This window comes from Cuculus canorus, chromosome 11 (assembly GCF_017976375.1).
Source record: "Cuculus canorus isolate bCucCan1 chromosome 11, bCucCan1.pri, whole genome shotgun sequence".
NCBI classification, from domain to species: domain Eukaryota; kingdom Metazoa; phylum Chordata; class Aves; order Cuculiformes; family Cuculidae; genus Cuculus; species Cuculus canorus.
Genome location: NC_071411.1, coordinates 15339423 through 15358286, shown reverse-complemented (window position 1 = coordinate 15358286; position 18864 = coordinate 15339423). Strand labels below are relative to the sequence as shown.

General features: G+C 44.3%; 2 protein-coding genes across 3 annotated transcripts; one reads left to right on the top strand and one right to left on the bottom strand.

Annotated features, from left to right (window-relative positions):
- The first annotated feature begins 243 nt into the window (after window positions 1-243).
- On the top strand, window positions 244-9907 carry ARL6IP5 (ADP ribosylation factor like GTPase 6 interacting protein 5). Its single transcript, XM_009563113.2, has 3 exons — window positions 244-426; window positions 8119-8336; window positions 8652-9907. The coding sequence occupies exons 1-3, from the start codon at window positions 251-253 to the stop codon at window positions 8822-8824; spliced, it is 567 nt and encodes a 188-aa protein (XP_009561408.1). The 5' UTR covers window positions 244-250; the 3' UTR covers window positions 8825-9907.
- A 149-nt stretch (window positions 9908-10056) lies between these two features.
- On the bottom strand, window positions 10057-18407 carry LMOD3 (leiomodin 3). 2 transcript variants are annotated; one of them, XM_009563114.2, is made up of 3 exons: window positions 17922-18407; window positions 14742-16139; window positions 10057-12885 (listed from the first exon to the last, which is right to left on the bottom strand). In XM_009563114.2, the coding sequence occupies exons 1-3, from the start codon at window positions 18210-18212 to the stop codon at window positions 12859-12861; spliced, it is 1716 nt and encodes a 571-aa protein (XP_009561409.2). In that variant the 5' UTR covers window positions 18213-18407; the 3' UTR covers window positions 10057-12858. The 2 variants fall into 2 exon arrangements, with proteins under 2 accessions (XP_009561409.2, XP_053932290.1); XM_054076315.1 differs by having other exon boundaries at window positions 14742-16162; window positions 17922-18041.
- Window positions 18408-18864: the final 457 nt, after the last annotated feature.

The window sequence follows — 18864 nt, the reverse complement described above, 5'->3', positions numbered from 1 at the left end:
ACCGGGAGAACTCAGGGACGCTCGGGAGAGGTCGGGGACCTGCGGGGCTGGAGCAGGAGAGCTCGAGGAGCGCAGTGAGAGCTCAGGGACCCCCGGGAGAGCTCGGGGAACACGGTGAAAGCTCGGGAAGCATCAGGATTGGGGCAAGAGAGCTCAGGGAGCACCGGGACAGCTCCAGAGCAGCCGCCCCGCCCGCCCCGGTACCGCCCGGGCGCAGCGAGGCGCGGGGCGGGGCCGCTCGGAGGCAGCCATGGAGGTGCAGGTGGCGCCGCTGCGGGCCTGGGACGACTTCTTCCCCGGCTCGGATCGCTTCGCTCGGCCCGACTTCAAGGACATTTCGAAATGGAACAACCGCGTAGTCAGCAACCTGCTCTACTACCAGACGAACTACCTGATGGTGGCCGCCGCCGTCGTCTCCATCGTGGGGTCAGTGCGGGGGACGGGCAGATCGCGCCCCGTAGGGAAGGGAGGGTCCGGGCTGCTGGGGATGTCGGGCTGGGGCTGGGAAGCTCTTTCCTTCCTCTCTTTAAATCTTGGGCTCAGCTGGTGGCCCTTCCCTTTAAGCCTTGGGCTCATCTGGCGGCCCTTCCCTTCCTCCCCTTAAGCCTTAAGTTCCCCTGGCAGCCCCTCTCTTCTTCCCTTTAAACCTTAGGCTCATCTGGTGGCCCTTCCCTCCCTCCACTTAAACCCCTGATTCCCCTGCTGGCCCTTCCCTTCCTCCCCTTAAACCCCCTTAAACAGGGTTCACCTGTCGGCCCTTCCCTTCATCGCTTTAAACCTTGGGTTCACCTAGTGGCTCTTCCCTTCCTCCCCTTAAACCTTGGGCTCACCTGATGGCACTTAAAAGTAGGGCTGGTTACAGCCCCCTTTAGTGGAGGGAGTTGGTTGGGTTAGGAGTGTTTAGGATTGATTTGTTTATTGGTGGTGGTCTAACAGATCTGGGGACCCCTCTGCCCTGGGCTGCTCCCCAAGGTGTTTTGTGCCAGGAAGCAAAAGGTGTTGGTAGGGCCGCAAGCAGCGAGGGGTTTGTGTGTTCTCTGAAAATCCCAGCTGTATCCTGCGCAGCGATCTGTGCTTCCTCCCTAAATCTGTCCAGTGTTGCTGCTCAAGCAGAGATAAGCATCACTGTGAATTCAAAACAAAACAAAAAAAGGGAGATGAATCCTGCTCTCTGTTACAGTTCTAAGTTTCTGTTCAGGAGCCTGAGCAAGCTTCTCTTTTTTTTTCTGAGCTAGCTCATACTGAAAAACCTTTAATATGAAACAAATAAGGTACCCACTCCTTTCGTTTGGGTGGGCAGAAGTGATATCTTCGAGGCAGGATCACCTGCTGGTGTGATGTTCTGTCGGCCCCAACTTTCCTGAAGAGAATCAGGAAATAACCTTATAATGATCTGCTGAACCAAAGCTTAGGTGGCACTTCTTCAAGTATTGCTGTATGGTCTTCTGTCAGAAAGCTCTTAAGCAAGATGTGGGTAGAGCCTGGTGATTAAGCTTTTAATATGGAAACTGGAATGCTCTGCTTTTCACAACAAAAAATGTGCAAATGTGAATGCCTAAATTGGAGAATTGCCCAGCCACTAGGCCAGAGTGGTTTTGGCTGCAGTGTATCTTATCTTGTATGTTGCAGAGGTCTAAAAGTCTCGGTCTAAATCTGCTTGCTTTTATTTTGTTAAGCGGTCTGCAGCTTGTTAGGGCTTCTGAAGTGCTGGTAAAGATTCTCTGGGTTGCAGGGAGCTTTGTCCTGTACTCTGTGAAAGGAGGGACTGAGAACCCTGCATATTCTGCATTTTCTTCTCAATGCATATGATCATTAAAGGTTTGGCGTGGTAATGAAGGCTTTCTTAATGCAGTCAGCTCACTAGACTGCTATGTTGGTAAAATGAGACATCTGTGGTCTTGCTGCTCCTATGCTAGTTTGGTCTAAACTTCTGTGTCCATCTACCTGTGTTTAATGCAATGCTGTAGCCAGCACTATAAATCACAGTGGTCTTGAAAAGCAGGTTCACAGCTCTTCTCTGCAAGAAGGTGGGGGGAAAAAAAGTGTAAACAGTTTTAATATCTCTGGTTGGAAAACTAAGATAGCAGCACCTTTTATTCAGTCTCCTAGATGCCTTCCTCCTTTTGAATGCTGATCTCTACTTTTTTCCCCTTCAAATTAAGAGTGGTATATCTCCCACTTTCCCCCCCCTCTTTTGCTGAAGTAGGGGGTGGAGAACAAAAAGAGACACAGAAGACGGAGATTAATATCAGAACAGCAATTCTAGTATCTTAAATACTGAGTGGTAACCCTCTAACTTGAAAACTTAAGAATAAGAATAACTGGAGTGCATTTAGGTCGCAAACGTGGGGTTTTTGTTGCAGGTCTTAGAGCCTTTGGTATATGGTGAATCTGATTCTTCTGACACTGAAGTAAAAAAGACTGAGAGAACCCTAAAGGAAATAGGATAACACTTCAATAGAAAAAAAACCTGTCCATTTCTGTTAATAAAAAGATTTTGTTTCCTTGGCTAGACTGTGGCTTTGAGAGAAAGGTAAAGAAAGTCCTCTCCATACGTTTAAATTGATGACTAAGTTGTCTTGCACTTCCTTCTGTAACGGGCAGGAATTCCCTACTGATAACAGATGAATCATGGCTTTTTAGGAACTCCACTGTACACAGGCCTAAGGGCAGGATTATTGAAACAGCTAACGCAGTGGTCTTCCTGTGACCAAAGCTAAACTTAGCCTGTGACCAACTCTACCTGTTCTTAAACCATCTAATTATAAAGATGGACTTGTAGTGCAGAGATGATGCTTTCAGCTATTGTGGTACTTGGTAGCTCTGGCAATGCTGGGCTGATGTGGAAATTGTAGCCTAGAGCTTCCTTGATACTGAAAGTACAGCGCTTATTGCCACGGCTCTGATTTACTGCCTCTCATACAATGAAGTTGACCTCTCAAACCTTTTAACATCTCTCTGCAAGGCATGGAATAACCTTACTTTGAGTGTAACGGAATTGTAATGGTTCCTGCTGCATCATTTCCCTGCCTTTGCTCTTCCATTTGCCTTCTCTGATAGCTGCTGTTACATGTGAATGATGTTCATGATTTGCAGCAATGTAAATTTTACTTTCAGTGTACAGGACTAGGCAGACATTAATAAATAGGTGAACAAGAAACTAAAACTAGTTGAATTAGTGCCACTCTACCAGGCTGGTGGTAGTAGCCTTGTCTCTTCCACCCTCCACACCCTGCAAATTCCTTTAAGAATGAAACTGAACTAATATGCGCTTATTTCCCCTCCCTACAACTCTGTTGCATTAGACTGCTGATAAAAATGAAGATCTTTACTAAATCAAATTGTGTTCTTTCTCCCAGTTGTGCAGAAGCTGGACTGCCTGTTCTTCCCCTGAGCCAGGGCACTGTCAGTGCAAGTACTGTGCAGATAATTCTTAAAATCAATGCCTCCCACAACAGCTTTCAACTCTCCTCAGTCAGTCTGGCTAATAAGTAGTGTTTGTCTGTTCTTTCACCTACTCTGACAAAGCTTCTCTGTCTTGCATTTCGAACTTAACTACTTAAATTGATGTAGTTTCTTCTAGACTTTTTGTTGCCATGTACGTGCTACAGATCAGTTTCTAAGACTGAAAGAATTAATAAGCGTACTGGATTTCAGAGTGCTGCATCTAAAAGAGTCCTTATTCTGGCATAATGTCTTCCCTGCAGCCTGAAGCTCGATGCCTCTTTCCATTGCCACTTCTCTAAACAATCTACTTGCCATCTGCACAACTCATAGCAATCAGCCAGTGTGTGCCTCTCTTTCTTCTTTTTTCCTGCCCCAGACCACTCACTACCTTAGCTATAACAATTCCCCTGCCAAAACAAAGACTCTAGAGCAGCAAAGTGCTTAGTTTCTCTGGTGCCTGATGAAAGATTAAGAATGAGTGGGCAACACACACGGCTCTAAATTCGTAGATAACTTCACAAAGGTCTGGCAGCTCTGCAGAAGGGAATCTGTCTCTTGTTCACGAAGCAGTGTAAGTGAGCAAGTAAATCTATGGATACTAAGGGTTATCACCTAGGACAACATGCAATATGTATTTTTATGTGCTACCTCTAGTTGCAGCCATATAACTTCACTAAAGCTGTAAGTTTGGGGAGAGAGGAGACAAAACTTCAATGTTGTTTGAATTAATGCAAATGAAGCAGTAAGCATTTAGCTGCTCGCACCTGCCCAACATTTGGAACATGGAGCAGAAATAATTTTATGCTTATTTGCTGTAACGACTTAACTGAGGTGCTGAAAGTAAAAAGATTATGTCTCAGTGGCTAGAAGTCTCCTACTGAATGCCTCTGACTTGCCTGGTCACATGCAAAAGAAAGAGTGTGACAAGAACTGCTGAATAATCACACAGAGACAAGCCATCTAAAACGGAGAAGATTTAAGGATGGAGCTAGCTTGCTTTTCTTAGTGTGGCCTGTCCTATTTCTGGGCTCCTGCTGCTGAAGGCTTCTTGTCTTGCCTGGCTCTTTTTTCCCTACGTTATAGCTACATATTCTCCAAGTAACATCTCACCTCTCCTGCTGTGCACAAGTGTGCAGATATGAAATAAGCTGTCAGGAAGAGGTGATGTGGTAAGTCACTGAAAGCAGAGCTCTCTGGCCTTCTCCGCACCTGCATGGGAAATCCAGCCTGTCTTGTAATGCATCTAGGACAGTCTAGAAACATGAATCCAATAAAAAGCGTTATCTCATCTTAGTCTGATTTTGCTGGCCAGAGGTGGCTGCTTTGCTGTCCGTGCTGCTTGCTGCACAACCACACCCTCAGCTGCTAGCATCTCTGCTGTCTTCTGGTACTACTTCTACAACTATAAAGTGTCCCGCGGTACTGCTTGTACCGCCTGTGTCCCTGCAGCCTGATGGCAGGCAGGATATTTATTTTATTTGTTTTTCACGTCTCTTTTCTTAGTATCAAAGCAGATGCTGAAGGAATCCTTGTCTCCAGAGGGCAGCAGGAATGTAACTGCAAGTTGCCCTGCAGCACTGCTAGAACTGGATCTAGGTGACATCTTTTCCTTGCCAGTTTGTCCCAGCTGTGCAGAGGTCACAGAATCCTGTCAGAGCTGCACGTTGTCCACCACAGAGAGCAATAGAGAATGTAATCCAGCTAGAGTGCTCTAGAGCTCTGGCTGTTAGCACCCCCAAATGCTATTTGGTGCTGCCATACCAACTTCTCTCGGGGTAGGGAAAGTTAGTGGCTTTCTTCTACAGCCCTGAAAGTGTTTCTTTCCCTGAGTCATCTGAGCAAGATAAACTCAAGTTACCACACAATTGCCATGCTAATAGTTACATGCATTACATTTTTAGGTATTTGGGAGGTCTTGTACATTCCTGCTAAAGAGAATTATATTTGGAAAGTATCTTGTAACATACCTAATGGCTGGTCACTTACCTTGTTTCTGCAGCTTTGAAAGACTTGCAGCCTATTTGCCTGAGCATGAATTTGGCATATTGTGTTCCGGTCTATATAGAAATAAGGCCAGTATCAGTGGTGGTGGTTCAACTGTAAGGTGACTTCAAGGGCTGTTATACATCTCTTTCCACCCAGACACAATTTTTCTAAAAGGATGTGTCCGTGTTTTTCCCTCCCTATTATGTTATCGAGAGTGGTCTGCCAACTGATCAAAGTGGCACTGGATCATGGGGGTCTGCCTTCCCCCAAAAATACCATTGCTGGAGGAGAAGCTTCTACATATTAGTTTCTAGGAGAATCTTAGTGCTGTGAATTACGCTATGGGCGAGTCAAGCAATGACGGGGAGCTTAGCATGTGACATCCTACCCAGCACTGTAATCACCAGTACTGGTCTGTGGACACATGGCTGATAAATTGAATGCCATTTTTTAGTGGCAGCTGCTGTCCCCATCTGTTTTCATGTGGCTCTGAATGACTTCATTTGATACTTCTGTCCACTGTTCCCTTGTATGCATTGGAATGCAGCCCACTTCAGGAAACATGTAATTCAAGTAACTTTCTGCAGGAAAGTGGAATCTTTTGAATGCATTCTTGTTTTTTTCTTCACATCCCTTACAGCCAGTCAGTTATACAGAATGTGTGTAATACCAGAAACGAGAGTAGAGCGGAGAAGTCTTTAGTTTCTTCCATATAAATATGGAGGGATTGCTCTTCACCACCAGTTTCTGAAGTTGTAATAAGAGTAGAGGGAAGGGCAGGGAAGACAAAGCTTTAGGAGTATTCGTATGGAAAATGTAGAGTGGAGCTGTGCCTACCCCTTTGTTGATTCCAGGATTATCTTGTCTGTAGATTTTTAGGAACAAAGAATTGGCTGCTCTGAGTTGGCTGAGTAAGTTTGGCCGTTTCTGCTCCGAGCTAGCTATGATGTGGAGGTGACTTCTACTTTAGGAATCTCATATATCTAGTAGTACATTTGTTAACCAGGCACTAGTGTGGTCCAGTCATGGGCCACCCTCTTTTTCCATCTGCAGAGGAGCACAGATGAAACTGATTTCTTTCCTGAGCAATGGTGTTCACTTTTTCCAGCCTGGAAACTTAGTATTGGCAGTTCAGAGCTAAATATAGTCTGGCTGGCCACAGGGAGTGACTCAGATGAAACAAGCAAGTCTGCCCTATTGCCACTTCCAAAAAGCCCTGTTGGCTTTCAGCATGAGTAGCAGAAGCAGGTGGGGAACTGGTCTGAATTTTAATCTCTGTCCACCCACTTGTCCTGTCAGTACAACTGACTTAAAGAATCAAGAGCCAATCTCTGAAAGAATTCTTAGGGTTCTTCCTTCTCTAGAAAAATGCTCTCTGGCACTACAGGTACAGAATTGGCATACCAGTCCAGCAACAAATTTCTTCTGCTTATGCCAGATATGAAGCACAGACCACAAACCATAGCATCCTCCTCAGCAGTAGGGCGGAGTGGTGAGTCATTGTGTCTGTTAGCTTTGGAACAGTAAGGCTGACTGCAAATTCTGCAAGAGGAAATCCTGACCATGTCTGGCTTAATCGGAGCAGTGTTATGCTGCTGTTATAGTTGCAGCAGCTCAGACCCCTCAGCTGCTCTGTAATTAGATAAAAACACATACAAAAAAGTAAATCAGAATGCACATGGAATTACATAACTTATTACTATAAAAGTGAAATGTAATAGAGCCTGGACTTTGTACGAGTAGAGAAATGACCGAGGCAAAGTCATTGCTGAAAGCTTGACTCTGAACAAACTCTAAATACTTGGGAAGGTGGTTTGAGCAGGTGATGTTCTTGCCCTGGTCCAAAAAGGGGACTTGCTGTTTATAGTCCAAAGCTGATCTACTCTGTGACTTGGTTTGCTTGGTGACTGATAACAATAATAGAATACAAACCTCAGCAGTCACGCTCTTCCCTGGCCTGTCTCTCCTTCCTGAAAGACCTTTATGCCATATTCTAGCTCCTTCAGACTCTTGGGGATGCTTGCTGGGGCCTGGGTTTCCATATGTTCTGCTGATGGTAGTAAGCTCCTTCTGCAGGTTGATAAAGTTCTTTTGTTTGGATGTAAACTAATAAGAAGGTTTAATAGGAATAAGAAATAGTGAAATAATTTCCTTTACTTGATGTTCTTCTACTTTTTCTGTGTTGGAAACCTAGACAAGATAATAAGAAAAGCTAGTTCATCTGAAGGTCTAGGCTGAGCCTGGGTTTGGTCACATGTAGGGAAAACATCAGTCTCTTGGGCTACCGATTGTTGTCTCCTTTCTGCTCTTGGGTTTTGTTAACTTTGGGTCAGATGTCCAGTGAATATGTTGCTTGCACAACAAGCTGGAGGGAGAGGTTTTGGCGGCAAGTGCTGTGTCAATGCAGTGCTGCAAAAACTCTCATTATCCCCGAGCTGTGCTCAGGAAGAGAACATAATGACAAAGATTATCTAAACTCACTGTTAAGGGTTGCTTGTTCAGTTGCACTTGCTGCTTTATTTAGCTTCTGCCTAAAAATCAGAGATTGATAATGATCTTTACACCAACAACTGATTTCTCAATGCCTTCTCTCCCTAGTAACAAGCTACCCTGAGCTATGTTTGCTGTCGTACAGGCTTTGAAATGGGACACTCTGCTTGTGTTTTTTTCCCCTTTTCTCTCTAGGTTTCTGAGTCCCCTGAATATGCTTATTGGTGGTACTGTGGTGGTGCTGGTGTTCATGGGGTTTGTGTGGGTATCACACAACAAGGATATACTCCGCAGGCTGAAGAAGCAGTACCCAACCACATTTGTGGTGGCCATAATGCTGTCTAGCTACTTCTTGATCTCCTATCTGGGAGATGTCATGGTGTTCATGTTTGGGATCACGCTTCCGCTCCTCTGTAAGTATTTTTCCTCTTCTCTGGGATGCTAGGGGAATGCGGCTTGCTCTTTCTCAAATAAGTCTGCAGAGTCTAAATTGGCTGTTGCCATTACTATCTCTATTTAAATAATCCCAAAACAAAACTGGGGGGAGGGGACACAAAGCAGCACAATCCATTATTATGAAATGGGTACCTGTGGTTACTTACGTGGTCACTGAGACTGCATCTTCTTCCAGTGGCGTCACAGCATTGGGATTTTTTTTACGATGAATGCTGCAAGAACTATGCTTTCCTTGGGCATTAACAATTAATAGCTATGTTTCTGTCATGCAGTGATGTTTGTGCATGCTTCTCTGAGGCTCCGGAACATAAAGAATAAGCTGGAGAACAAGATGGAAGGAATAGGCTTGAAGAAGACCCCGATGGGCATCATACTGGATGCTCTAGAACAGCAAGAGGATAGTATCAACAAACTGGCTGATTACATATCTAAAGTGAAGGAGTAAGCAGCTGCAATATGGCACTTTTACCTGTTGCAGGAGTGTAGTTGCTATTTACTATTGTTCAAGCTTGCTTTTGGTTTGTGTACAAAGCGGGAGATGTATGTGGTACAGATTAATAGTTACAGGATACAGGTATTCCAAGATCTTCAGGGCTCCTCTAACAACATAAGAGCAGCAACTTTTTTCTATTGTATTGCAAAATATTCTGGTGTTTACACAAATAATTACTAACTTAAAGATGTTTGCTTCTCTCTTCTTCTGGGGGGGGGTAGGGGAGGAAGAGACTGAAACCGATGGAATGCAGTCTCTCAAACTGTCTTGTAGCAAATTTGTCTATTAAAAGTAACATCCTTTCATTTCAGTTCTACAAGATGACAGTTTAGCCTGTTTATGCTGGGTAGCACCTTCAGGCTGGCAGCGTTCAGGGTGAGCTGGAATGTATCAAAAGTCAGTATCTCTTGTATCCTCCAGATCCCTCCCTTAAGTGGTCTGTATTGAGACCACATTGCTAGCTTAACTGGCAAGTAGTGAAACTGTGCAACACTTAAAATGAATATGGGTTCCTGTTCTCACCTCACATTCCTCCCTTAGCAGCTGGGAAACAGTCTAAATAGATGTAAGCATGAAGAATATCTATGGCACCATGCCTCTGTCAGTTCCAGTAAAATGCACCTTTGTTCTCTCTGAAATCTTGATCCATAGTAGCAGCTCCTTTCTGCTGGAGAGCCAGATTTCCTTGCATACCAGCTAAACTGTGGCAGAGCACATGAGGAAAAAAGTTTTCAGAGATGTTCAGTGAGCTAGGTTTCTACCTTATTGATGTTTTTAAACACTGCTGCTTTAGGACTTACCTTGTTCTGCTTTAGTCTGCATAGGCTGTTTTGTAGATGGAGGTGTATGTGTGTTCTTGAACATGAGTCATCTTTTTCTTTCTTCTTAACCAGAATGCAAAGATGTAAGTAGAACATGACTGTACTTCTGACACTCTTCAAAGGAATAAACTGGATTTCAGGTTTATGAGTAAAAGCAATAAATGTCAAGATACAGTTTTTGAAAACCCATTCTAAATTCATGAAAACGTTTGCCTGTAACAACTGCCTGTAACAACTCCTGATGTGTGAGATGCTTTTATTGAAATTTTAACTTAACTGCCAGCTCTGATGGAATAATCTTGATAACAGGAGCTTAGCAAGAATTGGGGGGGGGGGGGGGGGAAGTTGCCCAAGGACACTCCATGTCAAATATTCTTGTATTTCCCTTATCCAACAAAGTAATTAATTTAACAAAAAAGCAAGGATCCTTAAAGGTGATGCTTCTATGTAACTTACCATGCTGTTTTCATAGTGAACTGTGTAGAAATCTGAATATGTCATTCCATTTAAGTGTTAAAGTGATCAGTATTTATTGAAAACGTCTATATTCCAGCTGAAGAGTCAATGGCCTGTTCCTCGCTCGTAGCGCATGGTCTTTGTTTTTGAACACTGTTTCCACACTTAAAGAACGTAGTAGCCTATGACTTCATCATTACTGTAGAATTTTAAAAACTGCACAGTTATGAAGAAAAATAAACTCTAATGGTGATTAGTGAGTGTATTTATTTCAGGTTGGGAGAAGGGCCTGGAAATTCGTGTTTGTCTCTGTTTCTGCAGTTATTGGAGTTCCTGAGAGTGGTAGTGGGAGGTGTGCTGTCAATCCTGCAGCTTATGATGAGCTCCTGGCTTTGAATGTGCTGTTTCTGGGTTAATTTTGTTGAGGCTTGTGGGAACTCTGAGCTGCAGGAACGTTAGGCCTTGCTCTTGCATCCTTACAAAGGCTTCTCTACAGAGGTGGAGTACTTAATCATGCGTTCATGCTGTTTCAGTCTCTTATATAACTACTTTACTTAACCAGGATTTTAAATTTCTTTTAATTACCTGGAAGGGATTTCTGCTTCTAAGATTACTGGGCACTGTGCCTTCAGCAGGCCTGGGAAGCCAACTCTGCTGCAGTCAAACTAGTAGTGTAGTTTCTATCTCGTTGCCTCCCTTTTCCTGAGGTCACCCAAAAGGCTGTTTAGTAGGAGAACATAGATCAGAGCAGAGCTTCCCAAGTCCTGCAGAATATATACCCTGGGGGGTGTCGGCTGCTTCTAGTTGTAGCACTAATTTGCACCTGGCAGCTTGAGTTGAAGATTGTAAAACAGTGTTATTTTATTTCCCCTGTCCTAACTGCTGTGGTCTTAGCTGCCCTAGCCTGGCCTCGGAGGCAGTATGGAGAGCAGCACGCTCTAACAGGCCTCTGGGGAGTTGCTTTTCTGTGCTTGTCACTTGCTGTCATGCTCTGTGTCCGGGCTTGGTTGAAAGTACCAAGTTCCTTCCCCTTCCTACTTTTGTCCTTTACAAAAAGAGATGGCTATATGAAACATGCAGTGAAAACATGCTTGCTTTTTTATGTCTCTGTCCTGCAGAAATGGCTCTCCCCTTCTCCCCTACATGATAATTAAATTCCTTACTATGCCTTAGGCAATACATCATCCAGTTTCCCAAGTCTACAGGTGTTGCAGCTGCAGGCAGCAGCAGAGCTGAGAAGGAGCTTTACAAGTTTGGAAGATGGGGATTTGAAAGAGACCAGGTGATAGACAGAAAAAGGGCAAGGATAAATGAAAGCTTTAACTAATGATGGTGGAGACCACCTTGGATTCAAAGAGGTCCTGGACATTGCTGATGCTACAGGACTATTATAATAAATGTGAGAAGGGGAGCAGGGTGGTACCAGGATTTAGCTGCCAGGGCAAGGTTGCTATGAGTTACAGACAGAAGCAAGGAGGGACTCAGCTGAAGGAAATCCTGCCAGGAGCTGCAAAGCTGTGCCCTCTGAGTAAGTGTGTCAGTCACAGGAAAGCAGGGAAAAGGCTTTGTTCTTTTGTTGTGCCTCACAGATTTAAATGGCTTGCTGTAAAAAAAAAAAAAAACCTCAACAGAAAAAACAACCGCAAAAACCAGCTGGTCACTTGTGGATGAGTTCCATAAGAGTGTGACTTACCTGTAGCTGCTTTACGAAAAAGAGCCAAAAAAATAGCTGATGTGATTAAAAAAGGGAAGAAGAAGAAAAAAAAAATCACAAAAATAGTTTTTCTCAATTAGTTGTCTATATGCAGGTTTAACCTGATCATATCCAGTCCTACCAGGAAAGACATGATATTCATACCCTGTACTAGGAGGAATGGTGGGTTTCTCGAACCCCTGGCAAAAAGGGTTAAGGCTCATCCTTCTGCCACCTGAGTAGTGAGGAGAGAGACCTGAAATGGCATTTCAATGTGCTCCGAGGAGGCTATAATTAAGGATTACTTCATGGACAGAGGTGAATCACATGGAATGAAGATTAAAGCTCTAAAGCAGAGCACGGCATCATCTTTTACATGCTGATCAGGTACAGTACCAACTAAACCATGTTCTGTGATAGAGGTAGCTTGAAACCATCAAGCCAAGGTGGTTGACATACTGGAGCAGTTGTTCTGTTCTGCGAGTGTCTTGTTAGCCATGGGAGTGCTGCACACATCTTATGGAGAGAGCTTTATTTCATTTCTGTATCCTTAGCCTAAAAAATGAAACTATACATAGAAACCAAGTACATTTCTCATGGACAAGAGAATAATAAAGGAGCATATGTGTGAAAAGAAAGATAAGATATAGCACAGCATGTTCCTGCAAAATCTGGCAGCAGAAGGACAATGTGGAAGCAAAATAGTTTGCTGACAAACTAGAAAGACAAGGTTATTGATGTCTCTGAGAAAAATACTCCCACAATAAACTGGAGCTTCAAATCCACTTGGCAGTCAGAGGGCACTGGGATTGTTTGATACCTGATGGAGATGCTTAGCACTGACTTTTCCCATGCCAGCGGTTTTCACAACACTTGTAAAAGTGTGTACTGCAAGCTTTGTTCCCAAAGTCTTATAATGCCACCTGGCTTCTGCACGAAACAGCTGCTGAAACAGTTGTAAGCAAAACTTGAATAGTCTTTATTCCAAGTTGTTTTCTCCAGGTCATTCTGGTTTCTCACTCCAGCTGCTTTGGCAATGGCACCTGGACAAGGACAGTAAGTATTAGGAGGAGGAAATTTCTCAGTCTTATTTGCAAACCCAGTTTTGTTTAATACAAACCTTCAGAAACTGTGAGGTTAAACAAGCTGGGAGCTCCAAGAAGCTCTGGTTGGGAATTTCTTTTGTTTGCAATTCTCCACTTGCTGTTTGCAATTCTTAATGCCCAGGAAATCAATTTGCAAGTAATAAGTCCCACCACAGAGCAAACAAACACACAGCTCATCTCAAGCAGTAAAACACAATATTAGAGATGAAGCTAAGGATATCAAGGCAAGTAAGGAGTTACCAAATTCACGCAGATAGGTGGGAATAAAACAAATACAAGACGTGGCCCAATGACAGAAGGGAAAAAAACAAACAAACCAACCCAGACCCACCAAGCACAAAACAACCCCAAACTCCCAACATGTGCCCATTGCTTCACCTTTCTGTGAGCTGTGATAGAAACTGTTATCTGGCCCGCTTAGGATGGACACTGAATTGATCCTTCCACCCCAAACCTCACAGCCCTCATTCATAAAACCTCCTGAGGATTTTGGGGGGAGTGGCTGGGGTTCATTATTGCTCCCTCACACTGGGGTTTCTTAATTATCACTGTGTAAAGTGATGCCTGGCAGCGCACTGCCATCGTTGTCCTTCTGGCGACAAGGGAAGGCAGCAGCTCCTACAGCACTAATAGACCAACCTGCCACCACAAGCACTGGCTTGGTGTGCACAGAACTGTGACCTTCACACGCGCAGATCTTGTTGTCACAGGCACGGTACTGAACTGCAAAAGCCAGACTGAGATCTAGAAAGTCCAGAAATTCACTGAAGAGAGGCCCCCAGTCAAAGCCAAGTCCGACTGGCCAACAGAAACCACAGCCTCTAAACTTGATCTGGGTGCAGAACAGTCATGTTAAACCTTGACCAAGGTTCTTGTGGGACCTGCTCCTGACAAGTTTTCAGGATAATCTACTCTCTCTGAAAGTACTGAAAGAAAAATTATTTCTGTGTAGATTTAATAGAAAGCAACATGTGGCCCACTATATAAAAATGTCAATATTACACAAAATATGAAGTACAAAATACTACTTGACTATTTTTAATTGCAAAAGGTTTTCCATCCTCTTTCTCTAGCCTTAGTAATACAAATAAATGTATCAACATCACTAGTTACAGATAGTTCAGTCAGGCTTTAGTATTTCTTGAATAACGGTGCAAAGCAAAGAAATACAACATTTCAGGAAAGAAAAAGGTTAAATCTAATGGCCAGCATTTTGAGAAGTGGCCCATTAATTCGGTGCCCAAGTAAGAGCATCACCAAGAGATAGTTATCACAGTTTGGGACTTTTCTCCTCACACAAAGGCTTTTAATTTCATTTAAACCACACCAACCAAAGGCAGTCCTGGGCCACAACTGTACCGCAGACCCTTTTTCCCATAGCCTTGGCCCGGGGGGTGCTGTGGCAATGCTGAAGGAGGGTGGTTACCCACTGTAGAGCAGGCAGAGTCAGGAGAACGCAGCCAGTGCCTTACTGGAAACCCATTTCCTGCCTCTGGGCAGTTTAAGTGACCTTGGGTAAGTTATGTTTCTGCCAGTATTTCAGTTTACCCTTTTATCGCATGGGCCAAGAGGCTGTGCTTTCTTGTAATTTCTCCGTGTGAGCCATACTTTAGTGCTTGCAGAGGAAACAACAACCTACATCCCAGGAACCACAGCCTGATGCAAAACAACAATGACACAACGTGTGGGTGCATTTGCAAGCCCCACTAAAGGGCCAATGTTTCCAACAACAGCTCTGGATGACACTGGGTGAGTGCAATTCCCTCCCCACATGGCCATCGCTAAGTACTTACTGGTTTAAGATAAGCAACGTTACTCTGACGAATGTCGTTTAGTAGTTGATCTCTGGGGGTTATTTCGACAAGAGGAGGTGGTCTTCTCCTGGGAACTGGTTTAAGTGTTTTGATGACGTCTTTGAGGTTGGTTTTCTCGGTGGGTTCCACATACTCTGGCACAGTGGGTTTGCGTCGAACCTTCTTCAGCTTGATCACTTCGAAGCTGACGGGCTTCTCTCTGTGTGGTTGCTCGGGAGGTGGCTGCCTCGTGCTCTCCTGCCTTTTGCTCAGTGACACAGCCGCAGGGATGAGTGGTTTGGGGGCTTGTGGGGGTTCACACATCCTTGGCTGGGGCAGCGGCCCTCCCAGCATTTCCCACATCCCAGGAGGTAACCCCAGTCCATTTTCCAGCATCGCTATCAATTCCTTCTGCTCTTTCATTTGCTGTTGCCTTTGCTCCTCTTGCCTCTTTTGCCTCTGCTTGTCCAGGTTTCTGCTGAGCAAGTTGGTCACCACCATCCTGGGCCCTGGCAGTTCGAAGTGATACCCCATTTTAAGGAGGGTGGCGTTGGCTTTTAGCAGCCTGGCAATCTCCATTTCTGCCTGGTGACCCAGCATGCTCCGCTGGTTGTGAAAGCGGAGCTCTGTCAGTGTCTCGTTGTACTGCAGGCATCTCACGATAGCAACGATCCCTTTGCCAGAGATGAAATTGGAATCAATGTTCAACGTGGTGATACTCCTGTTCTCCCGCAGCATGTTGGCCAGCGCGAATGCCACATTGTCATCAGCCCCCACATTGGCCAAGCTGAACGTTTTTATATTCTTATTCTTTTTCATGGCATTGACAAAGTCTATCAGCATTTCTTTGGGGACGTTTTCTATGTTGTTCAGGTTGAGCTCTTTCATATCTGGGTTGTTTTTTCGGACTTTCTCCAAACTCTCTTCTAAATTCGTTTGATTTCCTGAAGGCCTGGCACTTAACTTCATGAAGCTGGTATCCAGTGCTAACTTTTTGGGGATGTTTAATTTTGATATTTTCTTCTCGTTTTCATTTGGCTTTTCTGTGATTTCTCCTGATTCTGTTCCTGGTTTCTTACTTATCTGATCACTGGGACGGTTCTCATTGGTCAAAGTCTCCTTTGTTTCCAACTCAGTCTCATCTTCCTCTTCATCCTCCTCTCCTTCTTCATCCTCCTCTTCATCCTCCTCTCCCTCTTCATCCTCTGTTTCTTCATCCTCCTCTTCCTCCCTCCCTCTATTGCTTCCATCTTTGTTTGTCTCCTCAGATTGTATTCCTGAGTTGGACAAGTGCTCGTTTTGGTAATATCTCTCTTTTCCCTCTCCTCCCAGCAGCCTCCCGCTGGCTGCCTCACCGCTGCCGCTGGCTTTTCCTTCCATCTCCTTTGCAGTGCTTCTCTGAGGAAGACAAAACCTCACAGCTGAAATGATTGAACACAGCTTTGTTACATTAACTTTCTGCTCAAATAAACATGTAGCAGCTGGATTTAGGTACTCCTGTGCGCATACATTATAGAACAACCCTTAAACGTGTCATTGCCTATAAGTCAGGGCTGTGCTGGCTTGCTTGGGAACACAGGAATGACTGTTCTTAGGCTGCAAACCAATTTCTCATCTTTGACTACTAAATTAAATCATGACAATTAAATCCTACGCATATTTAATGCCATGTTCAGGTGGTCCTTGAACACCTCTGGGGCTTAACAGTCTCTGATCCAGAGTCTGTTTCTGGATTTGGGGTAATTTTTATCATCTTTTTCACAAGAGAGAAAGTTTGTCAAGTGTGTCACAAAACATTGGAAATCAGTTGTAGCTGCTGGCTGTTTGCTCAGCCCGAGGAGGAGTGAAGAGGGCACGGAGCTGAATCACCCAGCACACGAGACAACAAAGCCACCTGCTCTGGTACCTACTGCTGAGGAGGCACGTCACTGAAGATCAAGCAAGACATTAGCTCTGTTTTACTTTTAGCACAGAGTTAGGAAACGGAGCTCTGCACACAGCTGCCACAAGGCAGCGGGGCTTCTAGCATCAAAATAAAACTTCCACCATCTCCAAAGACACTCCTAGCTGAGGTGGTTTTCAAGTTTGTGTTTTCTTTTTTTTTGCAGTGATCCACCATCACTGAGAAATGCTAATAAAGATCAGGATATTTTCCTAGACACGACAGAGTCACTGCTTGTGCCTCACCAAAACTCAGACAAAATGGTCACAAAGTCACTTCTGTCCTCATGGCTGTGGTTCCTATTTGCTATAGGAGTGAATGAGTTTAGTACCGGCGTTTCTTGACCAGTTATGAATGTAGCAGGCAGCTCAACGCTCAAATTCCAGATTTAACCTCAGAAACGTTAAAAACAATTGTTTCTTTGAAAAGAAGAGTGTTGCAGGAAGGAAAAAAACCACAGATTTCCCCTCCTCTCAAGAGGCAGCCCACAAAACCCGCCCAGGCAAGTCCATGATGTACTGTGCTCTTGTTGTGTTACCCAAACCGCTAATGCTGAAAAACAAAAATCAGTTACCTCAGATTCACTTGGGCTGAGGTACTGATGTGTTTTGCCTGGCCAAGTTTCCATTCTATTAACCTATTTTTAAGTGTAGTTCTCATCCTGAAAAATATCTAAGTTATGACAACTGTATTTCAAAATCACAGGGATAGTAGAATAAATTTAAGTGTTGTATTGAAAAGGGTTGGACTGTTTCATATTGTTTGCGTGCTTGGTCATCAGTGAATATTTCACATTGTTAAAATACAGTAGTGGGTTTTTTTGTGCCCAGTATGACACTGAATTCTGTACATTATTACATGAACAATATGTATTAAGCTAAGTCTTTTATGGGAAAGCAATACAGTGATGTTCCAAATATGAAGACAAACAAATTTGAAGTGCATCTTCCAAACTGATTATATGATAATTTCTCAGTGATTTGATTTACTGTAACAGAATTAGGATTTTCTTATATTAAAATTCTTAGGTAAATAGGAATAGCGATTAAAAAATTACTAAACCTGACATCAGTCCAAGGTGCATCCTGACATTGCTGAGGCTTTTAGGATGAATTTAAGTTTGTTTGAACCGTATCTTACGCAAGGGGCGGAAGCAGAGGCAGGTTAAGCTATTGAAGCCATAAAACGGATCCCAGAGCAGATACATAATAAATACTTGTGATTTTTTTGCTTATTACCTCAGAGGGCAAGAGGGTGACGGGAACTCTCTCATCCTCGAGCATGCGTCTGGATGCCTTCTGCCAGTACAGGTAGTCAACCAGGGACCTGTGGTCGAAGCTCCCTGTGGGGGGTTTCTCCGTCTGATCCTTCTGTATCATCCCAATCGGGACCTCAGGGTCCGGGGCCATGACTTCCATCTCACTCTGCAGCTCCTTTAGCTCCTCAGGGGACAGGTTTGCCAGGATTTCATCTTCATCGATGTCCTCAGGACACACTTCTTCATCAGAGTTTTGGCTGAGTTCAGACATATTCTTTCTTCTCTCCTTCCTCTATTACTTTTTAAACCTAAAGGGAAAAGTAAATTTTAAAGGATTTATTCCCCCCCGCCTCACTAGCAGTAGTTCATTTGGTTAAATCGACAACTTCATATTTTGGTCATGAGCTGGGGCAGCTCTCGGTCTCAGTGTGGGAGACAGACCGTGCGGCTTAGTCTATATTAAGCTGCACTTGGCTGGATAAAGAGAATTTATGGCGATGCTGCCATGCTCCATTTTCAGCAACCTGTCAGCTGTGCAAGCCCTTCTGACATTTCAGTGCAGCTGGTGCGTCCCCATTGAGGAAGGCAGGAGCCGGACATTTTCCAGAGGATTCCCGGAGTGCTACGCCTCTCCGTGCAGCACCTCCAGTGTGGATGGAGTGATATAAATGGTACCTGTGAGGTTTGCCGGTGGAATTCTGCACTGTAGGAGCAATCAGCACAAAGTCTCTGTATCCGTAGTGTCTCGAGTATCTCAAAAGGGCTGTGGGCTTTTCACTGCCTTCAGCCAGGTCTAAAGCCAGGCTGAATGTTGCAGGTGGATTTGGTGGGAATGCAGCCATCGCACAACTGACGAGCTCTCCCAAACATCAGATCCTGTTTAAGGCAAAATGCCCCAAGATGGAAAAAGGCAGGTGAACAGT